General features: G+C 52.0%; 7 protein-coding genes across 7 annotated transcripts; 4 read left to right on the top strand and 3 right to left on the bottom strand.

Annotated features, from left to right (window-relative positions):
• Positions 1–740: 740 nt before the first annotated feature.
• K489DRAFT_394473 (ABC transporter) lies at positions 741–5994 on the top strand (the record flags this gene model as incomplete). Its single annotated transcript, XM_033606806.1, has 5 exons — positions 741–756; positions 1461–4604; positions 4626–4655; positions 4680–5517; positions 5586–5994. The coding sequence occupies 5 exons, from the start codon at positions 741–743 to the stop codon at positions 5923–5925; spliced, it is 4368 nt and encodes a 1455-aa protein (XP_033459802.1). The 3' UTR covers positions 5926–5994.
• Positions 5995–8522: 2528 nt separating this feature from the next.
• Positions 8523–11831, top strand: K489DRAFT_356787 (potassium transport protein TRK1/TRK2; the record flags this gene model as incomplete). The annotated part of the gene is made up of 2 exons (XM_033602544.1): positions 8523–9113; positions 9288–11831. 2 exons carry the CDS (start codon positions 8523–8525, stop codon positions 11349–11351), a joined length of 2655 nt encoding a protein of 884 aa, XP_033459801.1. The 3' UTR covers positions 11352–11831.
• K489DRAFT_401325 (sodium/hydrogen exchanger) lies at positions 11832–14508 on the bottom strand. The gene is made up of 3 exons (XM_033607017.1): positions 13862–14508; positions 13277–13805; positions 11832–13219 (listed from the first exon to the last, which is right to left on the bottom strand). Exons 1-3 carry the CDS (start codon positions 14219–14221, stop codon positions 12096–12098), a joined length of 2013 nt encoding a protein of 670 aa, XP_033459800.1. The 5' UTR covers positions 14222–14508; the 3' UTR covers positions 11832–12095.
• A 1372-nt stretch (positions 14509–15880) lies between these two features.
• On the top strand, positions 15881–17678 carry K489DRAFT_319151 (uncharacterized protein; the record flags this gene model as incomplete). The annotated part of the gene is made up of 2 exons (XM_033601371.1): positions 15881–15948; positions 16007–17678. 2 exons carry the CDS (start codon positions 15881–15883, stop codon positions 17676–17678), a joined length of 1740 nt encoding a protein of 579 aa, XP_033459799.1.
• Positions 17679–18200: 522 nt separating this feature from the next.
• On the bottom strand, positions 18201–19208 carry K489DRAFT_216012 (uncharacterized protein). Its single transcript, XM_033599696.1, has one exon. It carries the CDS (start codon positions 18936–18938, stop codon positions 18273–18275), a length of 666 nt encoding a protein of 221 aa, XP_033459798.1. The 5' UTR covers positions 18939–19208; the 3' UTR covers positions 18201–18272.
• A 994-nt stretch (positions 19209–20202) lies between these two features.
• K489DRAFT_401322 (uncharacterized protein) lies at positions 20203–20728 on the top strand (the record flags this gene model as incomplete). Its single annotated transcript, XM_033607016.1, has 3 exons — positions 20203–20315; positions 20370–20567; positions 20641–20728. The coding sequence occupies 3 exons, from the start codon at positions 20203–20205 to the stop codon at positions 20726–20728; spliced, it is 399 nt and encodes a 132-aa protein (XP_033459797.1).
• A 1654-nt stretch (positions 20729–22382) lies between these two features.
• On the bottom strand, positions 22383–22844 carry K489DRAFT_370385 (uncharacterized protein; the record flags this gene model as incomplete). The annotated part of the gene is made up of 3 exons (XM_033603128.1): positions 22383–22494; positions 22548–22643; positions 22699–22844. 3 exons carry the CDS (start codon positions 22842–22844, stop codon positions 22383–22385), a joined length of 354 nt encoding a protein of 117 aa, XP_033459796.1.
• Positions 22845–23018: the final 174 nt, after the last annotated feature.

Genomic DNA, 23018 nt, shown 5'->3' with positions numbered 1-23018 from the left:
TCCGACAAAACGTTGGAAAGGGTGAAAATTCTGGAGGACAGCCTCGCATCTCGTACAGGCATACTTTGCTATTGTGACCGTGAGCATGTAGTTTATCAACATTACGATCACTCATCACACCCTTGAAAACAATGCATTCATCCCAACGCCATGTGGAGGAATCCCCAGCCAAGGTCGTAACATTGCACAATTTACGATTATTTTCACATCTTCCTCCTTGGCTTGGCTCGGGATGTTGGGAGGAGCGGCACCTGCATTCCACCGCACCGAAGTCTTGCGGTGTCTATTCTAGGATCACCGGATTATCTCCGGGATGCGATGTCTGAAAGCGAACAGTACTGACCAGGCATCAGTGCGCCTTCGTGTTGGTAAAATACTGCGGAACAAACTGTTGGGGCTGACTGCATTGACAACCATCCCAATGCAAAGGGGATGGATGATTTTGACCCGAAATCCGTGCTGCCCTACCTGGAACTCGTGCTGGACAGGCAGGTAAAGAAGTGTCAAGCTTTGACACATGGGCACAAAGCCGCCACAGACGCCGCCGCCGTTTCTCGTTTGCGCTCTCTCACAAAATCACCTGCAGTGATGTATGCTAATTTCGTGACTCATTATCGTCCACTATTTTATGCATCGCATTATCATGTGAACTAACATGGTCTCGTTTCTGATTCACCTTTCGAAGAATTGGGTTTGGAGGCGTGAGTCAATGTCAGCTATAGATACTTGTACGAGCAATAATGACCTCGGGATGGCGTATCCGAAGCAGTAAAAGCGGATCTGAACCAAAGCCGTGGACGATGCTCTGTTGAACTTGACCCGAAAGAAGTGCCCGGGGTGCAGTGCAGGCAACAATGATGACTGCCTAGGTGCATAAAAATTGTTTCCGAAGGAATTGTGTATGATTGACATAACTTGTGCTGTAAAGCCATGAATACGCCGCAATAATCAGCCCCGGTGAGATTTCGGATACATATTGGTTGAACCCTCCAGGGCTGCACGGCATCTCCCCAGTCCGAGATCGTGTCGAAAGAAGCTGGCACTCAGCGACCGGCATGGCACTAACTGTCGCGTGGTTGGTGAACGGTGCGCGAAGAAGCTTGCTCATCAGACAGGGCAAGATCTTCTATGCGTGCATTATAGCGTAGCATTCGGAAATATGATAGACAACTGAGCCGCTCGCAGTGTGTTTAATGTAGTTCATCTCTTTTTGCCTTCGGTAGTTCACTTCAGCACTGGAAATTGTCTATTTGATTATGGTATTTTCACTTCGCAGCAATTGCCATTCGTGAAGCGAGAAAGTGTGCGCCACATCCACCTGAAACAACCCTGCGTTGCCCTTTCGGCTTCTGACGAATCCATGGCGTCGTCCCTGGGGGAGAAGGCCGAACATGTACTTCACTTAAATCATGCGTCGGAGCTCCACCAATCGCCCACCAACCTCGAAAGCGATCTTCAAGAACCTCGCGAGCCGGCCGAGTCCACCTCGAGCCACGACGCCGACGAAGTCACGAAATCAGAGGCACATGAAGGCGTGCAATCTGTCGCTCGACACAACAGCCTCGGAGTAAATGTCGACGGTGCTGAGAAAGAATTTGCCGAGCTACAAAGAGAGATTAGCAGACTCAGTCAAAGATCACGAGCGTCTGCACGACGTGACCACCATAATGCTGAAAAGAGCGGAGCGAAAGATCTTGAGAAGGCAGTGCCTTCAGAAGGTGACGAGGATGAACCCTTCGATTTGGAGGATGTTCTCCGTGGAAACAAACGCCTAGAAGACGAGGCAGGAATCAAGGCGAAGCAGATCGGCGTTCTATGGGAGGGACTCACCGTGCAAGGCATGGGCGGTTTCAAAATCTTTGCGCCGACCTTTCCAGATGCTTTTACAGGTTTCTTCGGATATCCATATCGATTAGTCAAGGACATCCTGGGTCTCACGCCGAAAGGCGAGCCTGTGAACATTCTCAAAGACTTCAAGGGTGTCGTGAGACCAGGCGAGATGGTCCTGGTCCTAGGCAGACCCGGTGCAGGTTGCACCACGTTCCTGAAAGTGATCGCGAACCAACGAGACGGCTATACTGGGATTGATGGAAACGTCAACTACGGACCCTTCAATGCAGAAGAGTTCGCGCGGCGGTACAGAGGAGAGGCAGTATACTGCCAGGAAGATGATGAACACTTCCCCACTTTGACTGTCGGGCAAACATTGGGGTTCGCCTTGGAGACCAAAGTACCGGGCATTCGGCCAGGCGGCCTGACCACTGCCCAGTTCAAAGACAAGGTTGTGAACATGCTGCTGCGCATGTTCAACATCGAGCACACCAAAAACACCATCGTAGGAAACGCTCAGTTCAGAGGCGTGTCTGGTGGCGAGCGAAAGCGAGTCTCCATTGCCGAGATGATGATTACTGGTGCAGCGGTATGCTCGCATGACAACAGCACGCGAGGATTGGACGCATCTACTGCGGTTGATTACGCTAGGTCGTTACGAGTTATCACCAACATCTACCGGACAACCACATTTGTTTCGCTATATCAAGCATCCGAAAGCATCTATACTCAATTTGACAAGGTCATGGTAATTGATGAAGGACGACAAGTTTTCTTCGGTCCGGCGCAGGAGGCAAGAGCATATTTCGAGGGGCTGGGCTTCCTGCCTAAGCCCAGGCAGACTACTCCTGACTACCTTACCGGTTGCACCGATTCATTCGAGCGCGAGTATCAAGAAGGGCGAGATGAGACCAATGCACCTGCGTCGCCAGATGAGTTAGCGGAGGCATTCAACAATTCGAAATATGCCAGACAACTAGAGGATGAGATGGATAAATACAGGAAAGTGGTCGCAGAGGAGCAGCAAGTCTACGAAGACTTCAAGACTGCTGTCATTCAAGGCAAGCGACATGCGCCCAACCGATCTGTCTATTCGATTCCATTTCATTTGCAGGTCGCGGCGATTGCAAAGCGCCAGGCCACGTTGAAATGGCAAGACAAGTTTACGCTGACGGTCTCGTACGTCACGAACATTACCGTCGCGATCATTGTGGGAACCACCTGGTTGCAATTGCCCAAGACTAGCGCAGGCGCATTCACACGTGGAGGTGTCATCTTCATCGCCCTGTTGTTCAATTGTTTCCAGGCCTTCGGAGAACTCGCGTCGACTATGATCAACCGAAGCATCGTCAACAAGCACCGCGCATATACCTTCTACCGGCCGGGTGCTTTATGGACCGCGCAGATCTCCGTCGACATCAGTTTCGCCTCCGTGCAGATCTTGCTGTTCTCAATACTCGTCTATTTCATGTGCGGCCTCGTCTACGACGCGGGAGCGTTCTTCACCTTTTACCTGGTCATCGTGACTGGATACCTGGCAATGTCTCTCTTCTTCCGAACGATGGGTTGCTTATGCCCTGATTTCGATTCTGCCATCAAATTTGCGGCTACTATCGTGACATTGTTTGTTCTCACATCCGGATATCTCATTCAATACGGTTCACAACAAGTGTGGTTGAGATGGATTTTCTACATCAACGCCGCCGGTCTTGGTTTCTCGTCCATGATGGTCAACGAGTTCGAAAGGCTTGATCTGACGTGTGAGGGTGCGTCGCTCATTCCCTATGGACCTACTTACGGCGACATTGCACATCAAGTATGCACTTTGCCGGGTAGTAAGGCTGGTTCCAGCTTTGTTTCGGGGAGTGACTATGTCGAAACTGCGTTTCTGTATTTCCCATCGGAGAAATGGCGGAATTGGGGGATCATCGTCGTCTTGATTATCTTCTTCCTATCTACGAACGTCATTCTTGGAGAGGTACTCCGGTGGGGTGCCGGCGGAAAGACCATTACATTCTACACCAAAGAGAACGAGGAGCGTAAGCAGCTCAACGAGGCCTTGAAGAAGAAGAAAAAGGAGCGAGTCCGTGGCGCCGAAGATGCGAATGCCTCAGAACTATCCATCACATCCAAAGCTGTCTTGACATGGGAGGACGTCTGCTACGATGTTCCTATTCCTTCAGGACAACTGCGTCTGCTGAAGAACATCTATGGATATGTCAAGCCTGGTGAATTGACAGCACTGATGGGCGCGTCTGGTGCTGGCAAGACAACACTTCTCGACGTTTTGGCATCTCGAAAGAATATTGGTGTCATCAGCGGTGACAAGCTTATCGACGGATTGCCTCCCGGGACTGGCTTCCAGCGTGGTACTAGCTACGCCGAGCAGCTCGATGTGCACGAATCTACGCAGACTGTGCGCGAGGCATTGCGCTTCTCCGCTGAGTTGCGCCAGCCATACGAAACCCCTCTGGCGGAAAAGCACGCATACGTGGAAGAGATCATCGCCCTGCTCGAGATGGAGGACATTGCGGACGCGATCATCGGATTCCCAGCTGTCGGTTTGGCTGTAGAGCAGCGTAAACGAGTGACGATTGGAGTTGAACTTGCCGCAAAGCCAGAATTGCTACTGTTCCTTGATGAGCCCACTTCCGGTTTGGACTCACAATCAGCTTTCAATATTGTTCGATTCTTGCGCAAGCTTGCCGCTGCAGGACAGGCGATTCTCTGCACTATTCATCAACCCAACGCCTCGCTGTTCGAGAACTTCGATCGTTTGTTACTTCTTCAGCGAGGTGGAGAGACCGTTTACTTTGGCGACATTGGTAAGGATGCGCATGTCCTCCGAGAGTACTTCCAACGCCACGGAGCCGTGTGTCCATCCGACGCCAACCCTGCGGAATGGATGCTGGACGCTATCGGAGCCGGCCAGGCCGCACGAATCGGTAACCGCGATTGGGCAGACATCTGGCGCGACTCGGACGAGCTCGCCGCCACCAAGTCCGAAATCATCCGGATCAAGGAGGAACGGCTCAAGGCGGTCAGCTCGCAGCCAAAGGTAGAACAAACCGAGTACGCTACGCCGCTCTGGCACCAGATCAAGCTGGTGCAAATTCGGCAGCACAAGGCCTTTTGGCGCTCACCCAACTACGGATTTACGCGACTGTTCAATCACGTTATCATCGCATTGTTGACTGGTCTGATGTTCTTGCAGCTGGATGACTCGCGAACATCGCTGCAGTATCGTATCTTCATCATCTTCCAGGTTACGGTCTTGCCAGCCTTGATTCTAGCACAAGTGGAACCGAAATATGACCTCTCCCGAGTGACATACTACCGCGAAGCCGCCTCGAAGACATACAAGCAACTCCCCTTCGCACTGTCCATGGTCATGGCGGAGCTGCCATACAGCGTTCTATGCGCCGTGGCATTCTTCCTGCCCATCTACTTCATCCCCGGTTTCAACTCATCCCCAGATCGCGCCGGCTTTTACTTCCTCGTAGTCCTGATTACCGAGCTGTTCTCAGTAACGCTGGGACAGATGATCTCCGCACTGACGCCCAGCACCTTCATCGCTGTGCTCTTCAATCCATTCATCATCATCACCTTCTCACTATTCTGTGGTGTCGCCATTCCGCCGCAGCAGATGCCCGCATTCTGGCGCTCTTGGCTGTACGAACTGGATCCGTAAGTTTTTGTCTCAGAAATCTCATCAGTCTCGAAAGGAGTATCCCCGCTGACTATCTTCACAACAGATTCACCCGACTTGTCTCCGCGCTTGTGACAAACGAGCTACACAACCTCCCCGTCAATTGCCGCGACAGTGAACTCAATCGCTTTACTTCGCCACCAGGCCAGACCTGCGGCGAGTACATGCAGGCATTCTTTGCAGATGGCGGACCGGGCTATCTAGTCAACAACGCCACATCGGACTGTGCATATTGCGCATACAGCATCGGTGATCAATTCTTCAAGCCGTTCGGCATGGAGTACGAGCACCGATGGCGCGACTTTGGCATTCTGACGGCGTTCATCGGGAGCAATTTGATTTTCTTGTTCTTGGGCAGTCGGTATTTGAACTATAACCGACGGTGAGTTGGTTATGAAGTTGAGGGGGGACGTATATTAGATGCGGTACATAGTCATGGAATCTGTTTAGCCAAGTTCAGAGTGGTGCGCCAGTAAACTTGCGAGTCCAGTGATTTATTTCTACATGTAGAGTTCGACGATACGGAGCCTCTTGAAATGGTCCAAGGTCACGATGAGCAAAAGCTTGTTTCTCGCTCTCAGTGGACAGCTCGACAACATGCTGCTAGAACCATTGGATCCTCCACCATCATTGTGGCCGATGCTCCGCGCCCGGCCATGGTACAAAACGCACGACGTTTCCCTGCATGGTATGTAGTAATCGGATCTCGACTCCGTGCACAATACGGCACTGATGTACAATTTACCTGTGCTGAAAGCATGTGTAGACACAGTAAAGACGACTGCGATGGTGCCGGCAGAATCTCAGGGGATGTTTTGATCCCGTGTCCACAATAAAGTGTATACATACCTGGATACTCATCAATCATTTCGATGACCTCGCGTGGGGAGAGAAGCAATTTACGCGCGCCCGTTTTTGCCCTGCTTGTGAACCGCCCAAGGGTCTGCCCAAGGGTGTCAGATTACTGTACATGCAGCAGGCAAGTGGTGAACCTCATCCGTTCTCACGAGTTTGTGATACGCGACCAAGAAGGTTTTCATCGTCGCCTTGTCAGGATGGAAGACGCCGAATGGAGGGGAGCTTCGTCTGGGAGCAGAAGCGAGGAGTCTCCTTTCTGCCGTTGTTCTGCTCGCGAGATCACATTCCAACTCGCCGCCATTGATGAGCCTCCCATCCTTCAGCACACAACAGGACCACGGATCGCCGTCACCGCTTTTTACTGCTTTTCCACTTGAGGATTGCTATACGCGGATGCCACATCTGCCCAGGATCCACTAACTCCTTTATCACTGTGGTGAAGTATCTACCAATAGAAGATTAGGCGGAGCACAGGCGATCTTGGATTTGTCTTGGCGCGGGCATCACGGCATGGGATTCCTGGATTTCTGGATTTTCTGGAAGCTGATCGGAACTCCATTCGGTGGGTGCATGCGCCGCGTGTAAACCGTGCGGCCCTGTTGTTGAACAATTGCTGCCCTGAGCGCCAGCATGCAGGTGGAATTGGCTGTTGCTGACAGGGTTTCTCACTGTTGTGGCCGCTGCCCAACCGGGACATTTGGGATTCCGTGCGCTGATTGAGGTTCCTTCCATCATCATTTCACAGTGGTAGGATTGCCTTGCTCCAGCACTACCCGTATTCTCGCGTGGCATGTTCTCCTTCGGCGGCCGCCGTCGGCACGAGTGTCTGCTCCTGTGTTCCCTTCTTCCGAATCAATGAACGACGATGCATGGACATGCAGGAGTCCCGGCAGCAGTCCCGCAATACCGGTGGACCGATAAAGATCCACGTACGGTCGAGAAGTCAGTACGAGATCGACTATTATGCAGTGGTTCGTGTCCATGTACTGCACCATGCACACCACATGGCCACGGATATCGGTGCACGTGGGTCGAATATTCGTTTAACAGCAACAGGAGCTTCCTCACCGACCATCAATGGGTCAACGAATGGAGACATTACCACACTGTATTATAATTATGATGATATTGAGATAATCGTCGTGCCAAGGAAGTGGAATGGACATCCTGTGCACTGCCCAATGAACGTCTCATTAATTTCTCCTATGTCCATCATGAACGATCAGGATCTATAGGAAGCGCCCCACGCAGCGAGCGATTTAAGCCCCACCCAACCCAGAATCACTGCACCATCTGAGCTTATGTCCATTCCTCCTCCAGTGCAAGAATATATCATCATCCATGGATCATCAACAACAAAGCAGCATTACAAATTCCTCGACCATGCACTGCCCGCTGCTATAGAATACTCCGCGCGTGTCTTTCCTTTTGAGACATTCCAGGATTTTATCCTCGTAGATCCTCGGACCCTCCCCCCAACAACTACAATCCTACTACCTGTGGACCGTCCTGAACTGGTATCACCCTGCTCCACCTCTTCATTGCTTCTGCCCGGAACTGTCGTCATCCTTTCTCTTGCGCCTGAGACTTTCTCGCCAATTAATTCCGCCTGATACTATGATCGCCATCATCGTTACTACTACCACCACCACCACTGCGGTACTCTAGATTTGTCCGTCTAGTCAATCATCCGATCGCGTCGAAATACCATATCCTGCGACAGGGACTTTAAAGCAGGACAATTCTCACACCTGCCATTTTCGCGCTTGTCTTGCACGCGCCCCGATCACACAATTTCTCCGCCGACCTTCATCGTCCTACCTATCCTGCGACTACAACGCTCTCCTCCGTCCAACCACCGAGTCGTTCTGCGAATGGCTCAATAACATCAGGTTGATGTTGCCGGTCCGCCATTCGCGACCCTCCAGGCGACGCGCAATTTTGTCATAATCGCCACGATCTTGCGCGCGACTCGAAACCGACCTCGATAATTCATTTCCATTTTCTTTGTCTTTATATCGGCCTTATACAATCTATCGGAGACCGAACCATCTCGTCCACGCCGCAACTTCTTCCCGCCGTCACTTGTCAGCATTGTGCCGGACGCGCAAACTTTTCGCCCAACATGTTCGAACCCGTAGTCGAAGCATTCAAATGGATCTACTCATGTCTCCCCAGCAAAAATACCAAGTTCGAGCGACCGCGGCTGAACTTCATCACTGTTCACTATCTGTATATTCTCGGCATGACCATCATAGGCTCCATTTTGCTCTACCCTGCGGGTCTAATGCCCTATATCGATGCTCTCTTTTTTTCTGCTGGCATGGCAACACAGTCGGGTCTTAACACCATCGACATCAATACCCTTACTCTTTATCAGCAGATTGTGATGATGCTGATGACCTGCTTATGCACACCCATCTTCATTCACACCGTCGTTGTATTCGTGCGCCTATACTGGTTCGAGAAGCGCTTCGAACACGTTGTCAAGGAAATTCGCGGCCAGCGCCAGACGCGCACTCGCTCGCTCCGAAGTGCCCGATCGCAAAGTCGAGTCAGAGAGGACCAGAGCGAGCAGGATCCTAGCATGCTTGAAAAGGGTGTCAATGGTCGACCCATCAAGGTTCTGCATGAAACTACTGTACCAAACGGAATGAGCGGGCCTACAGCCCAGTCCGGATTCGGGCCAAACCGCTCGGAGGACAAGCATGGCATGGTTTCGATCGCTCAATCGACTGAAACCACACCCGCTGCGAGCGGATCGAATAGCCTCCAAGATGGCGAGGCCAGCTCCGGAAGCTCGCTCCCTGAAGCTGCGCAGTCCGGTAAAGATACCGATCAAGAAGCATCGGAATCGCCGCTGAGCACAGCTTCGAATAGTGTCCACGAGGACGCCCCTGTGGTCGACTCCGCGGCACCTCCAGCGCCGACAGAACAAGAGCACCCAGAAGCGAACCCTCAGTCCAACATGACACGACATATCTCTTTCCTCGAGCAGCAACAAAATAACGCCAAGAAGAGCGGCGCTTTACGGATTCCAGGACCGAGAGATTTTGATCGTGGACATCGCCCCGAAGAGCTGAACGAAGACCAGGTCATGCTTCGTCGGCCTACCACCATGTACTCAATGACAGGTCAATCGGAACAGCAGGATACGCACGATGAGGGCGATCGCTCGAATCGTGGCGACATGCTCCAGCGCAAAGGCATTTCTTTCAACGAACCACAACACCCAGGCCATCGTGATCGCGTTAGCGAAGAAGTCCCTGCTGCGACAACGACTTCACGTCTGGAACGAGTCAAGAACGATATCCTTCACCGGAAACGGAGCGGCCGTAGCTTACAGCTAGGAGAGAGTCGAAGTTTGGCCAGGACGTTCAATAGCCTCGCTTCTGTGCGCACGAGAGATCGGGTCGAGGAGCCCTCGCCATATTTGAGTTGGCAGGCGACCACAGGCCGCAACAGCATGTTCCTTGGTCTGACCGAGGAGCAGCGAGAAGAGCTCGGAGGTATCGAGTACCGTTCCCTGAAAACGCTCGCTACGGTCCTGCTAGGCTACTACATTGGGTTCCACATTCTGGGCGTAGTGGTTTTCACCCCTTGGATCGTCAAGACCTCGCCGTGGACCGACATTGTCTCAGGCCTTGGTCTCAACCCGGTCTGGTGGGGTATTTTCACTCCGGCTTCCATGTTCAACGACTTGGGTTTCACTCTCACGCCGGATTCCATGGTCAGCTTCCAAAACTCGGTCTTGGCATTGTTTCTCGGCGCTTTCTTGATCGTCATCGGCAACACCGGCTTCCCGTGCATGCTGCGATTCATCATATGGGTCCTGTCCAAGATTGTTCCATTCCAAAGTGGGATCTGGGAGGAATTGGAATTCTTGCTCGATCACCCTCGACGCTGCTTCACTTTACTCTTCCCTTCCAAGGCTACGTGGTGGCTTTTTTGGGTGTTGGTGCTGCTCAACGGCATCGACCTGCTCTTCTTCGTAGTCCTCGATCTCAACAACACCCCAGTCTCGGATTTATCGGCCGGCTTCAAGATTCTCAATGGTTGGTTCCAAGCGGTGTCGACCCGCACGGCCGGCTTCGCATGTGTCAATCTTGCCGCGCTGCATCCTGCAGTACAGGTCAGCTACATGATCATGATGTACATCTCCGTGTTCCCTATTGCCATCTCCGTCCGTCGAACCAACGTCTACGAGGAGAAGTCGCTGGGTATCTTCGGCGGCGAGGAGGAGCTCAACGAAGAGGGCGAGCCGAGCTACGTCGGTCACCATTTGCGTCGACAGCTCTCATTCGACTTGTGGTATATCTTCCTCGGTCTATTCATCATCGCCTGGGTGGAAGGTGACCGGATCGAAGACACCAACCAGCCAGGCTTCACCATGTTCGCCATCCTCTTCGAGATCATTTCCGCTTACGGTACCGTCGGTCTTTCTCTCGGCTACCCAGGCATCAATGCATCCTTCTCTGCCGAATTCCGCGTCATCAGCAAACTGGTCATCTGCGCCATGATGATCCGCGGCCGCCACCGCGGTCTCCCCTACGCCCTCGACCGCGCCATCCTCCTACCTAGCGAGAAACTCCAGCAGAAGGAAGCCGCCGAAGCCGCCCGCCGCTACAACCGCAACAACAGCATCGGCTTCTCCGCCTCTCAGTACGACCTCGATGAATACGGCCTGCCCATCCAGCACAACCAGCATGGTCACACCGTTGCGGCTCCCGGCGCTGGAGGTAATGGCGCAAACATGGAACCTGTCATTTCACACGCTAGCGGAACTGGTGTCGGTATGGACGCTCGTAGTCTGGCGTCGCGAAGGGCCAGTGTCATGAGCACCAACAGTCGTACCTCACAGCCACCACCGCCGCCGAGGACAAGGCGTAGGAGCCTGGCTCGATTTTTGGCGAGCGGGCTCTCGGCTGGACCGACGCTCTCGAAACACGATTGAGCAGTCCGACTCACGGCGATAAGACTTTTATTTCATTTTCGTGACCCTTTCTTCTCTTTTTTTAAACCATTTCTCTTGAATGTGATTGTGATTTCCTTTTCTCTGTTTTCAAACTCGATCTTGGGCTGGCGAGGCGTTCGGTGTTTTACGAGCTGGAGATGCTCAGCCAGGCTCCCACGGCAGTAACTGTGCGGTGGAAGGACGACCTCCCTTGGCCGTGTTGGAAACAAAACTCACAGTGAGAGTTGTGATTTGGGTTCACGAGTGTAGCAGGCAACGTTGAAGAGACTGCTCACTATATCTTTGTATGGCAATCTCCAAACAAAACGTGCTGCGGCACATTAGAACATATAGAGAAAGCAAATTAATTGCCGCTCGTCGCTGGCATAGAAAAAGTAACGAGATCGAGACCTCGCTCTTCCCCATCGCCTTCATACATCCATCGGGAGTTTCTGCTCTCCGACCGATCATATAAAGGCCAGGCGGATATCTCATTTCAAGGATTGATGGAATTCTGGATAGGCCGTGATCGTCAGATCCATGCGTAATAATCAATACGTTGTTCTACATGTCCAATGTCCCTGGTCCCAAGATGATCCCATGGGAGGAGTCTCTCCTCTCGAACGAGATGAGCTCAGTCAGATCTCCAAAGAACGAAATACCTGGATAAGAAAAAGCATAATCGACTCCCATTTCAGTAACATGAAAACGCCTGAATCTCCTAATCTATCCCGCAGCCTATCTCTATACACCGCCGCTTCCCCCGCCTCGCCCGCTCGACGGGTCCAGCAGGAGATGTGGCTTGAGGAAATTCTCATCCAGCTGTGTGAACAGATTTCCCGCGTCCTCGCTCGTGGCGTTGAGGATCTGCGAGATGGCGCCGCGCGCAGTGAGCGTCGTGCTGCTACCCTGTGACGCGGCCGCGCCGGCGCTGCCGTTGTTGCTGCCGCTGCCGTCCGAGCCGAGCGCGCGTTGTGAGTTCCGCCGCGCGGCCGGTGGGAGGTCCAGGTCGTCTTGGTCGTACTCGTCGCCAAAGTAGTCTTCGTTGTTGCTGTGGGAGGAGAGTAGGCCCTCCTCGGCGATGCTCTGGGCTTCGCCTGTGTTGCTTCCGCCGCGACGAGGGCGGGAAGTGCCGCGCTCGCCGTCTCCGTGGTGGGTTGGCGCGCCGTGGGGACTTTGGTTTCCGGAGCTGTAGCTTGCGGTGTGGCCACGACGTTTGTTGCGGACATTGTTGAGGTCGATTCCGTTGCTGCTGTTCTTGGCGTTGTGGCCGTAGATGGAGCCGTTCTTACGGCCGTTGGCACTTTGCGGGATTGGCTCGATGTCGAATTCGTCGTCGCTGTCGATGTCTTCGACCACGCCTGTGCGGATGTTGAGGATTTCAAGCATGGGCGCCGTAGTACCACCGAAGATGATGACAGTCAACAAGACAGTAATCAGCACGGTGGCTCGGAGTGCTAGTCCGTTGGGACCAGTCAGGCCTGCGGCCAGGGCAACTCCGACTGCTCCTCGAAGACCGGCCCAGAAAAGCATCATTTGCCAGTTTCTAGGAATTTCTTCGGCTTGGCTATCAATGCCACGGCGGCGTGCGCGATAGCGTATAACCCAGTTGATCAAGGCGCTGAGAGGGAAGACGGCGCACCAGCGTGCAGCACAAATTCCGATCAACGTGACAAGAATGAATAGTGGCTTGTACTCGAGTCCACTTTCGGTGAAGAGTGATAGTCCCAGGTAGATGAAGATAAAATTCTCCGTGAGTTGTGCCATCAGCGCGAAGGTGAATTTTGTTGTCAATTGCGATCTTCGCGACATGTTGTGATACGCGTAGTGCTTGAGACAGATACCACAGAAGAGCAAGGAAACAATGCCTAGAGAATATAATCAGTATGCTATACCCACGTCACCAAATTCGCACGCATGCTTACCGCTCATGTGAATGGCATTGGCGAAGAAGTATGATGCGTACGCAATCAGAATGATCAAGCAACTCTCAATCTTGGGGTAACGGCGGACGTGTGTAAACTTCAACAGCAGGCTGGTAGCCAGGCCGAAGATGATACCAATCATCAAGCTACCAAAGAAAACCAGCAAGAAAATGCCGATACTCTCAAACAAGCTCAAAACTGTCAATTTTCCAGCCGCCTCTCCAGCTTTATATTTCTGCGCCGTCTCGAACAGCACAATTGCGATCGCGTCATTGAGAATGCTCTCGCCGAAGATGATGGTGTAAAGCTTCGGATCGACCTTGTAGGTGTTGAAGATGGCAAGAATGGTGACTGGGTCGGTGGCCGACAAAGTTGCGCCGACGGACATGGCCTCGACGAATGAGATGTATAAACCATCGATTGCCAGACGCGTCCACAGGTACAGAATGACACCGAGAATGAGGGCGGAAATGAAGGTGCCAACGAAGGCGAAGGTGAGAATGGTGCCAATGTTGCGGAAGAAGTTGGCCTAGGTCAGAGTCAGCTTTGTCTTCCAGCGCATGGCTCATTTTTTCGTGGTCTGACCTGATGCAATTCATAACCACTCGCTAGGATGATAGGCGGTAGGAGGAGATTGAAGAAGAACTGATAATCGAATGTCACTGCATCCAAGACTGTCCGGACGCTGGTCAACTTCAGGATAAGACCGACAAACATTCCTGCGAAAATCGACACAACCGTTTCATGAAACGCCTGGATCTTTTTGCTCTGCAGAAGGTAACTGGTGAAGAGAGCCAGGATAAGCAGAACGATCAGAATCAGGAGAGACCATGATGCGTAGATCTCCTTCTGGCCCGCCTCGGGATTCTCATCTTCGTCGGAGTCTGAAGTCTGTCGCGCGGCGAGCCAGAGGGCAGCAGGAACAGCATAGCGAGAGACACCCATGTCGTCTGCAATGCGGGATTGTGTGCTGCTATCGCATGCTCAGGGTGGTGATAGCAATGGGGCCGTTCATGTGAGGTCCGGCACGTCTCACAGCGGTCGCGCGCAATAGAGGAGGGTTTGGCTGTGTTGCATGTGCGCCCAGTGGAGCAGAAGGGCGGAGAGGTAATTGACAAGGACGACGGACTTGTAAGCCTTCGTCAATTGATAGATGGACTGTACGTATCGCAATTGGTGAGAGAGCAAAGTGTGTGTTGTGACCTGTAGGCAGCTGTAGACGAACCGAATACTTCTGCAGTGCCGTACAGAGCTGTACTGGATTCTCCACTGGACACTTGTTGCGCTGCTGACGTCCCTGTCGATGACGGCCAAAAGCTTCTCCTGCGTCTTCCCCATTCAATAATCCATTATTCCGTCTGTGAGTGCGTGGGATCGAGTGAATGGATGGGAATGCGGAGGTCATCCGCATCGGGGGATTTCCTCCCATTTCTAAATAAAATGTTGAAACGGCTGCAAACCTCCGTCCCCGAACGCGTGTGTCGTCATCCCCTTGACGTTGGCTGCGCGCGATTCTCTGTGGACTGGACCACTCGGACCCGTGGACGGTATATATGGTGGTTTCTCCTAGAGTCAGTATATGTATATATACACTGTTACAATCTGACATAGGTACGGATTAGCTCTCCTTGCGATTATCGCTAGACAACCATCATCAGGCCATGTATTTCGACAGGGTCTATGGTAGGAATGTTATCATTACAGTAGCATGAAAGACGCGGTTTCCCTCACAGCTCAGCTCAATCAACCCGACCTGGCGTGTCTGTGGGGGAGAGAGCGCCCGGCTGGCTGGCTCTGGCTGGCTGAGCGTGGTCCCAAAGATTGTCAAAGCACATCACGTCACCCGTCCAAAGCTGTCACTGCCGCTGCTGCTGATCGCGTGTCAAGTCCAACTGACCTGATCAGTTAGTCCAAATCAGATTCACACCTGCCCAGGTGCATTCCACCTGCCTCTGGCGTCCGACTCCACGCGTCCTTTCCTCCTTCCATGCAGACCGGCGCCGTGTCGCCCAAAGAACAAATCAACCTTCATTCCCGGCCGGGACTTATTATCATAGTCGAGGACTGCGTGGAACACTTGCCTGCGGTACCTCTGGGCCTGGTCACTATCCTGCAGATTTGTGCAACACCGGCTTGCTCTCTGAAGAAAGTCCCGTAGAGCGGCAGACTAAACCCTCATGATCTTGGACAATTAATCCCCTTTGCAAACATCAAATGTCTTGAGCGCCCTGGAATTTATCGCCCTCTCGCAGCTGCATATTTTTATGCAAATACAGACTTTGAGCTAGCATGGAATATCCTCCAAGCCCAACGAACAGTGAACCCTCGCGCCGAGGCTCTCACGTTCCTCCAGCCATGATTCAAGCGATAGGAGTTCACCCGAAGAGCGTCCAGGCTAGAAGACCGTCTCGCTTTTCACTAGATGTACGGCCTTCGGATCAGCAACAGCCCAATGGTCAACACCGTGGTCTAGCCGGCGGCAAGCCTCACGAACAATCGCCTCTGTTGGGACCGCTACGCACCGAATTAGCAGAGACCTCGCCCATAGGCTCTGCACTCCCAAGTCCTCAGCCTAGCAGTGTGGGGACTCCATGGAACGCGGACATGCGCGCCGCAGCTCCCGAGAGCAAGAGCAGTTGGTATCTCATCTTGCTCACCATCTCTCTTGGCGGGTCAGATGGCCTAAATACCTGTGCAAGGCAGTGACTGTTGAAGCTGACTTGTGAACAGATTGCAACTCGCTTGGGCGGTCGAGCTATCCAGCGGAAGTCCGTATCTTCTCAGTCTAGGTCTATCAAAGTCTCTGCTTGCCCTGGTCTGGATCGCAGGTCCGCTCTCTGGTGTCCTTGTACAGCCATATGTTGGAATTCGTTCGGATCAATGTCGCTCTCGATTTGGCAGACGGCGCCCTTTCATCTTCGGTGGTGCTGTCGCCACCGTGACCTCGTTGATGTTCCTTGCTTGGACTCGTGAATTTATTGGCGCACTACTCTCAGCATTTGGCGCTTCCCGCGAGGGTGAAGCAGTCAAGACAACCTCCATCGTATTTGCAGTCATCATGGTATATGTCCTAGACTTCAGCGTCAATGTCATTCAGGCCGGTATCCGAGCATTCATCGTCGATAACGCGCCTTTGCACCAGCAGGATACCGCAAATGCCTGGGCCAACCGCATGTCCAACGTCGGTAACATCATTCTCTACATTTTCGGATATATCGATTTACCCCGGCATCTCTGGTTCTTCGGCAATACGCAATTCAAGGTCCTTTGCGTCATTGCATCTGTCGGCCTCATGATCACGGTCCTTGTCTCATGTCTCTCCATCAAGGAAAAGACATACGGAAAACCTGCAGGCTCCACGCCAGCAAAGGGCGGTCTGATCACATTCTTCAAGACACTGTTCCATTCGGTTCGTTATCTCCCACGTCAGATCAAACGTGTCTGTCAGGTGCAGCTCGCAGCTTGGGTGGGGTGGTTTCCATTCTTGTTCTATGGATCCACTTACATTGGTGAAATCTACGTCGATCCTATTTTCCGCGAGAATCCAAACATGGCACCTGAGGAGGTCGACGCAGTCTGGGAGCAGGGCACAAGAATAGGGACTTTCGCGCTGCTTATCTTTGCCGTTACGTCCCTGGTCGCCAGTATTGTCATCCCTTGGTTTATTGTCAATCCGTATAAGCCGCGTGACAAGACTGCCGCGACCACACCTTTGACACCAGCGGGCGCCTTCCCTATTGCCTCGACTGAGCCTCTCACGGACTCACATGGGGACTACTTCAGCGACCGGGACACCCGCCCTACTTCTGATCCCAGGTCAAGATACATCACATTCTTCCGGCGTTACACATCACATCCATTCTCGTCAAAGTCCGACATCGACCTCACTATTCCGGGACTCACGCTCCGTCGAGCATGGCTCTATTCCCACGTCATGTTCGCCCTCCTCATGCTGTTAACATTCGCAGCAAAAAGCACAACCGCCGCCACGGTCCTCGTCGCCTTCATCGGAATCCCCTGGTCCATCACAATGTGGGCACCCTTCGCCCTCATCGCCGCCGAAGTCCGCAAACGCGACCAGCTCCGGCAAAGCTCCCGATCCGTACCGCGAGAAATCGCTCCAGATGAAATCAATGGGGCAGCGGACCCTCAGTCCGGCGAGGTCACTGAGACAGGTTTGATCTTGGGGATTCACAATGTGGCTATCTCCGCTCCACAGGTCGTGGCTACTTTGATCAGTGCGGGCATCTTTCAGGCGCTGCAGAAACCGCGTGGTCAGGCGGGCGATGGGAGTGTTGCGTGGGTGCTCCGATTTGGAGGCGTGTTGGCGCTGGTCGCGGCGGGTCTTACTTTTAGAGTGGCGGATGAGACAACTGTGGAGGAAACTGGGGATCAGGTCTGAAGATCTGCATGACGAACTCAATCTTGAACACCCCGTTGGATCGAGCTAGTATGCTTCGGTCTCGATCTTGAATATTACGAACTTATGAATTTTGAGTGACCTTGGACGAATCTTTGCAAATCCCGAAGTCCGCCTTTGGGCTAATCCTGAGAATTTTCAAAGTTTCAAATGTGGTAAAAACAGCCTTGAAAGAGGAACCACGAGTTCAAGCAAGAAAATATACAAGAAATTTCGCGCATCGTCATTCCGAGCGGGACGCGCCTCGTTTGAATGCACACTCCTATCATATCAAACCATAGTATCACAAGATTCCTTCCGTGCACACACCCTCGTCATACTATCGATCAACACCCCCGTGGTGGCTGTAAGTTCCACGGTACTCGCCTAGACATATGCGTTCCGGGGACAATTGCGGGCGGTATCGACACATCATATTGCCAAAATGGATAATGCAGCGACAGTGCAATCGCAGCCATCCCAATTTTAGAGCCGCTTCATTTCCAAAAAGTATACTTCAATCGGCCTGTTTTCAGACGAGTTTGATCTGCGATCATCAGGCGTTGGGATCGCGCTTGGTGGCTAAGACCATGGATATCATGATCCCGCCCGAGGTTTCGCGCGCACATCGCTCCTGTCGAGTCCGTTCTTCGAAGTCGGCGGGTTCGAGCTCGCAAAAGCCAAGCTAGAACGCTTGACGGGACTGCAAGCACCCGAGGAGACCCCGCTGCCGATGCCATCAATCACTGAAGGTGGTCGGGTGACGGGTTCATCGACACTTCCGTTCCGGGGTATCTGTGAGCGCCAATGTTCCAGGTCAGACGTCCTTGGTGTAATCAAGTCGCTTGCGAGGACGTAGTTGTGTGCTTCTTCTCGATCGTGGCTTCCTCGGCGGGACATTTCGAGATGGCTTTCTGTGTCGTCATCGGTGCTGTACAAGTCGTATTTGATGTCGCTGAATTGCGAGCCGAGCTCGTCGGCCATGTTTGAATGGCCGGGCACTCGGCGGAGATGTGGCGCGCGCGGTTCATGTGAAAAGCTGCGGTGGACGGTCTCCTCGGAGTTGCTAGCATCATGGAACGTCATTTTCATATGAAAGTTGCCCGTTTCTGATTTTCGTGGGTCTCTTGATTCGCGATCGATCAGATATTCGCTTTGATGATAATCGATTCTTGCAAAGTGGTCGAGGAAAGTCATGTCCAAATTGTGTTTGCTATCCTTTCGTTGGTTCGAGTAAGTGGTTGAATTTCTGGAAGTTTTCATTTTCACGCGAGAAGTGTAGGACTAGTGTGTGAGTATCTTGTGAAGGAGTTCAAGTAGCCAGAGCTCGATTTTTGAATGCGATTTCCCCCGGTGGTGATGCAGGTGCAACCGATATATCTCGTGAGCTGGTCTTTTGTAGTACCAAAGTCTAGAAATCCAAGCGTAAAGCTTCCGCTGACGAACAGTGTTCTTGGAAGTGTAATTGGCAACGTGATAATCATTCGTGGCTCCACAGCAGATTCCTTGCTCGGGAATTGTCGCTACGATCGCATCCGGCGTGCAACGCTGTCACGCAGTCTGGAATATGTATGCTAGTCGTGTTGTTTACATGGGAAAGCTTGGCTGAAATTGCGTGCGACATTCAAAAACAGACCACAGATTGCTGCCTTGCGTAATCAAAAAATCCTTCTTGTGATCTGGTTGAGGAGGTACAGTCATCGATGATCCTGAAATCCGAAAGTTGCACACAAAAGGTGGTCCCGATGACATGTGGAGGTCCGATTTGCGCATCGATCACATCGTCGTCACAAAGGACATGTCTTATGTGAAAACCCCCGGCACCTTTCGTGTCAATCGTGATTCGTCATGGATCGAAATGAGCTGGGAAACGTCGACATAACACATCTGGTCATGTGAACCGAGGCATCGAATAAGAGAGAGCGTCAGGCTCGTGTGTAACGTCAAGGGCGAAAGCATGTGTGGAGAAGGTAGGTACCGGAACAGCCTCCGTTGCAAAAATGCGGGCTCCAGTGAGACACTTCGTCCACCGATTAGAGAGGAACTTCAAAGCCGGCACTTTGCTGACATGGGAGATGCAAGCGGTAATTGCCGATGAGCTGCTGGTGAGCTGCTGAAGCCGGGAATGTCTGTACGGTACCTGGCTAGTCAAGCAAGTACTTGGTGACTATTCTCACATGCAATGCGTAAATGCTGCCGGCCAGCAATAGGTGCAGCAAATTGGCGTCCATCGCGTATTTCATCTTATAGGAATCGGTCGCGTGCCAGCGCGCAAGTGATTGCAAGTGAAAGGTCGTTGCCAGCTCATGTCATCTTCTCACGTGGCAGTCATGAGACAGCTCACCACACTTGAAGGTGCATTTGCAGCGTTTGCACGCAAAGGTACATGCGAGCAAACATCTACCTCGGTCAATACAACACATGATCAGCATCGAACCATTCATCGTCATCGTTATAGCACAAGTCCTTCACTCACAAAGAAAGTCGACAACACGTCATCGCTCAGAAATCTTGCAGCATTGCCAGCATGCCTGTCTCAGACGAGCAGTTCTTGCTCAGCTGCCTGAACAATATCGATGGAAAGTTCAATTTTGCTCAGATCGGCGTGGAATGTGGCATGAGCGCAGCCACAGGAGCCGTGTAATCGATGTCGCCCCTCTGCTTGCAGTCCATCCAGTCTGACACCTATCCTAGCCAGATACGTCTTCGTCGCCTGAAGGCGAAATACGCCAAAAGCCTCACGGGTGCACCAAAAGAGAAAGACAAGGGTGTGGCGCCAAATGACAGCCAGGAAGAAGCACCCGACGACACACCAGCAAAGGTATCCCAGGGCTCAGCCAGACAGGCTAAGAAGCGCAAAGTCAAGCTGGAAACAGCGGAGGAAGATCATTGGTGAGGTCAGACTTGAGCGACGGCTGCACCAAGGACGCGCCACTTTGATAGTGTACCTGATGCAGCCATTCAGGCCTTCTTTTGAAAGTTCCCCAGGGGTGAGAAGACATGAAGATGCTTCAAGTTTGCGATCTATGAATGATCAACCAGCTCAGGCCTGAGTCAGACAATGATCGGCTGGCTGGGTTTGCAACCGCGGGCGTCTCAAGTACGGAGATTGTTATAGGCTCGATCTTGCAAATACAGAGTGTCTCAGAGGTTCAGAAAATGAATCAATAAAACCCTGATTCTCGACGAGATTTCAGCCCGTATTATCGAGGCATAGCGTTGACTGTGACTGCTGTCGTGATCTGGGATAATAATCGCTTTCCTAGGTACTACTGGATCAAAAGACCTGCTTCCATATGCTTCCGCGATGATCATATGTGCACGTGCATCGCAGCATGATGTCCGCCATGTCGTCCTACTCGTCTGCTATGAATCTTGTCGCACGCTGCTCGGATGCATCAAGCTTATTTTTGAAGGAACGCATTTCTTGAGATCAATCACCAGTCTCTTGATAGCGGGTTTAGCTCGCAGTTTCAAGGTCTTGGTACGCTGGGATCACGGAGCGCAGATCTGTTTATGATTAGGAGTTTCTGCCATCATCATTTACAAAGAGCGAGCTCGACACATCGTAGACTGCAGTGACCACAAGCTGTCCGTGGACCAGAGCACCAGAGTCAAGTCTCTCCAAGAAGCACGGATTTGCTAAATAATAAAGTGTCAGCAGCTCAGCTCAACCGGCTGAAGCATTCGAGCCGAGAGCATAGCTCCCACAACCTTGTGCAGTACGATTCAAGGGCCCTAAGCCCTCAGAAAGCGCGAATAAGACCTACGACGTTGCCAAATTTGCTTCCTGTCCGGTGAAAGCTTCGGATCAGAGCGGATACCTATGGAAGTTCGCGTGCTCGACCACCTTGTAGTATGATCCGCGCAGTAGTTTTCAAAATATGGCACTGTGGGCCAATTCTGGAAGTTCGTTCTCGTTCGTACAATAAAGAACAATGAGGATTGTCAAGACCACCTGCCCAAGTGTACATGACGCAGCAGTATCTCTTCAAAGCGTTCATTAACATGTAGAATAAAAGAGATGAATGGTAACGGAATAAAAGTGCGTCATGATTCTCTGATCGTGAATGGCTGCAACCCTAACAATGATGACGCGCGCGGGCTCACCTCGGGCAGGTGACGACACCCTCAACTCTTCAAAGTACAGACGGGAGCTCCTTCTCTTAATCACACAGAGAGGTATCATTTTACTACACTCCAGAGCTGTTGTCGTGGTTTCCTAAAATTGCTGCAGCCGCCTTTACGCGTTCGACGATCGAGGCGATATTTCACAACTTTTGACAGTGTGATGAGGGATCACCCGACGGATGGTCACATCGCTTGGAATGGGCAGCACATAGCTCGGCGGAGCGGGATGGAACAATCATCACTTCCGGTCAGAGCGCCCGAATCGTGATATCTTTGAAATGTCATGCCCAAGCGTACGCAGAGCACGGGGAAGTCTGCTCAGGAGTGGACACCGCGACTTGACGATGTCATGTATCTTTGACAGTTGAACCCAACACTCAAGGTTGATCTGATATGCCTGACCCCAAAGAAAAAGTAGGTCGACCAGTGCTTGGTTTGGCATTGTTATGGAACTGGTGCAATACCTGAACGAACATCTGAACAATAGCAAGTCGATTGCTCTTTTGGAATACATTAAAAGAATGTCAAAAATCTTGCATAGAAGAGGTCATACAATCATAAATACGGCGATGCTTCTCAAGCCTGCTGGTCCTTCATAGCCTCCGGGTCCTGTGCTCTCACGCATGACTCGTTATTATTCAGAGTCTGAGCAAAGAGAGTTCGTGCCGCAGGCTTCTTGCTATTCATCCTGGAAGAATAATCTTAGTGGACAATCACGGCAGCTGTCATGTTCTTGCTTACTGCCTATTGATCTGTCTCTGCTTAAAGCCTGCGAGTTTCTGACTTGCTGGGCTCTGAATCGCGTCTGATGGGCTGACATAGGCAGTTGCTTGCTTCCTGAGAATGCGTTAATGTTGAGTCTTTCGTCCCACACGTTCAATTTTGGGCGTACTTGTGATCATCTACAACCGTCTTGCGCATTGTTGGCTCCACGGTCTGAGTTTTGCCCTGAGTGCCTGCAGCGAACTTGGCTTGAACGTTGGCAACGGGTTGCTCCATCGGTAAGTTCACGTCGCGTGCTTGCAGGGCAGTCGACATTCTGTTTTGTGCAGTGTTCTGGTATTGAGTGTTTCAATTGTATTCAGATATCGAACGAATCGTGCAGTATTGCGTATACTTAGTCTATATAACATGGTCGGAGTTGTTGTGAAACGACAATACGGAAAGTTCCGTTGCTAGGGTAGCAGACATGTAATGGACGAGATGGGGAGT

Source organism: Dissoconium aciculare, assembly GCF_010015565.1.
Source record: "Dissoconium aciculare CBS 342.82 unplaced genomic scaffold K489scaffold_6, whole genome shotgun sequence".
Lineage (NCBI taxonomy): Eukaryota > Fungi > Ascomycota > Dothideomycetes > Mycosphaerellales > Dissoconiaceae > Dissoconium > Dissoconium aciculare.
Note: the sequence above shows the minus strand (reverse complement) of the source record. Positions and strands in the feature narration are given on the sequence as shown.